The sequence below is a fragment of the Chrysochloris asiatica genome, unplaced genomic scaffold, assembly GCF_000296735.1.
Source record: "Chrysochloris asiatica unplaced genomic scaffold, ChrAsi1.0 scaffold00441, whole genome shotgun sequence".
NCBI classification, from domain to species: Eukaryota; Metazoa; Chordata; class Mammalia; order Afrosoricida; family Chrysochloridae; genus Chrysochloris; species Chrysochloris asiatica.
The window spans coordinates 54,489-56,577 of NW_006408959.1; the positions used below are offsets into that span (position 1 = coordinate 54,489).

Here is a 2,089-nt window from a genome sequence, read left to right on the forward strand (position 1 = left end):
TCACTTTCAGCAAGCAAGGTTGTATCATCTGCATATTGCAGGTTGTTAATGAGTCTTCCTCCAATCCTGATGCCATGTTTTTCTTCATATAATCCAGTTTCTCAGATTATTTGCTCAGCATACAGGTTGAATAAGTATGGTGAAAGAATACAACCCTTTTGCATGCCTTTTGAAGTACCCTCAATTACTTTATCTTTTAAAATTTATAACCTATTACTTAGTTATCATGTAACTTGAATTTTAAATATAAGAAAAGATTAGAGAAAAATAAAAGAATAAAATAAGATGACACTAGTCAATGTGCTTGTTAGATAAGTATCAGGGAAGTAGAGTGAAATAATTCATTTCCTCAATGGACAGAGTTTGAACAGAGTCATGGCAGCTAAAATGACTCTGGCATATAGATGTTCCAGTAACATGTATGCTTTAACAAGAAATTTAGGAATTGGTGAAAGGGCAGAAGAGAATACACAGCAGAAAAAGTGAAAAAGAAAATGAAGCAATATGACTTTATGCAAAAAATAAATAAAACTTAGCTATGAGAATTTGTCTTAGATTTCTGAATGGAATGTACAGATAATAGTACCTGATGTGTAGTAAACTAGGTTTGCCATTATTATGTAGAGAATAATCAAGAAAGAAATATAGCTCCTCAGCATAAGCTGATGTATTGTTGAAATTAATCTTAGACTATACATTTAAAAGAAAAACATTGTCCCATGAAGATCATAAAAAATGCATTTGTGTTGTGTTTGCTGCTAGTGTTAAATGCTGCCTAGTCGTTACTCACTCATAGAGACCCTGTGTAGGCTTTTTGAGAGTGTAAATATTAACATAAGAAGAAAACCTAATCTTTCTCCCACTGAGAAGCTGGTGGGCTTGCAGTCCAATGTTTATCCTACATGAATTTATAATTTATAATTGTATTTTTTTCATGCACAGATTCTTAAAGCATATGATTTGATTATATGATGTGACTCTGATAATCCCTAATTTTATGAAGGACAATGAAACAAACATATACTACCATGTTGTTTTTGTGGTTAAATGCCATCAAGTCAATTCTGACCCATAGCGACACTGTATAGGGTTTCCAAGGAGCAGCCGGTGAGCTTGAACTGCCGACCTTGCAGTTCAAATGACTTGGCAATCTGATGCATTAACCCACACCACCAAAGCAGGATTCCATATATTAATAGACAGTAGTCTATTTTTAGAAAAAGCACAAGAATATGTCATGGAAAAATATAACCAAACATCAACTGATTTTACCTTAGTAGGGTTATTACCGCCATCAAGAATCGGCTTATTCCTATTCATTATCATCATTCTCATTTTCCTAATGGCTCTGATTGGCAATTTGTCCATGATCCTCCTCATCATTCTAGACACTCGACTCCACATTCCCATGTATTTTCTACTTAGTCAGCTCTCCCTCGTAGACCTGAACTACATCTCCACCATTGTCCCCAAGATGGTTTCCAACTTCCTATTTGGAAACAAGTCAATCTCCTTCATTGGATGTGGAATCCAGAGTTTCTTCTTTTTGACTTTGGCAGGGGCAGAAGCACTTCTCTTAGCATCTATGGCCTATGACCGTTATGTGGCCATTTGTTTTCCTCTTCACTATCCTATTCGCATGAGCAAAAGTATGTGTGCACTGATGATTACAGGATCTTGGATAATGGGTTCTATAAACTCCTGTGCCCACACTGCATATGCACTCCATATCCCCTATTGTGGATCCAGGGCCATCAATCACTTCTTCTGTGATGTCCCAGCCATGCTGACTCTAGCTTGCATGGACACCTGGATCTATGAATACACAGTGTTTGTTAGTACCACCTTGTTCCTCGTGTGTCCTTTCATTGGTATTACTTGTTCCTATGGTCGGGTTCTCCTAACTGTCTACCACATGCCCTCATCAGAAGGGAAGAAGAAGGCCTATTCAACCTGCAGCACCCACCTCACTGTGGTGACTTTCTATTATGTACCCTTTGCTTACACTTATCTACGCCCTCGATCCTTCAGATCTCCAACAGAAGACAAAGTTCTGGCTGTTTTCTACACAATCATCACCCCCATGCTC

At 37.6% G+C, this 2,089-nt stretch overlaps 1 protein-coding gene across 1 annotated transcript in view; it reads left to right on the forward strand.

Annotated features, from left to right (window-relative positions):
- The first annotated feature begins 1,237 nt into the window (after positions 1-1,237).
- The window catches only part of LOC102815185 (olfactory receptor 2L3-like), an 8,070-nt gene continuing 7,218 nt past the window's right edge, over positions 1,238-2,089 (forward strand). The window contains exon 1 of the mRNA XM_006877074.1: positions 1,238-2,085. Coding sequence (XP_006877136.1) covers positions 1,238-2,085 — 848 coding nt within the window. The remainder of the gene's footprint in view (positions 2,086-2,089) is intronic.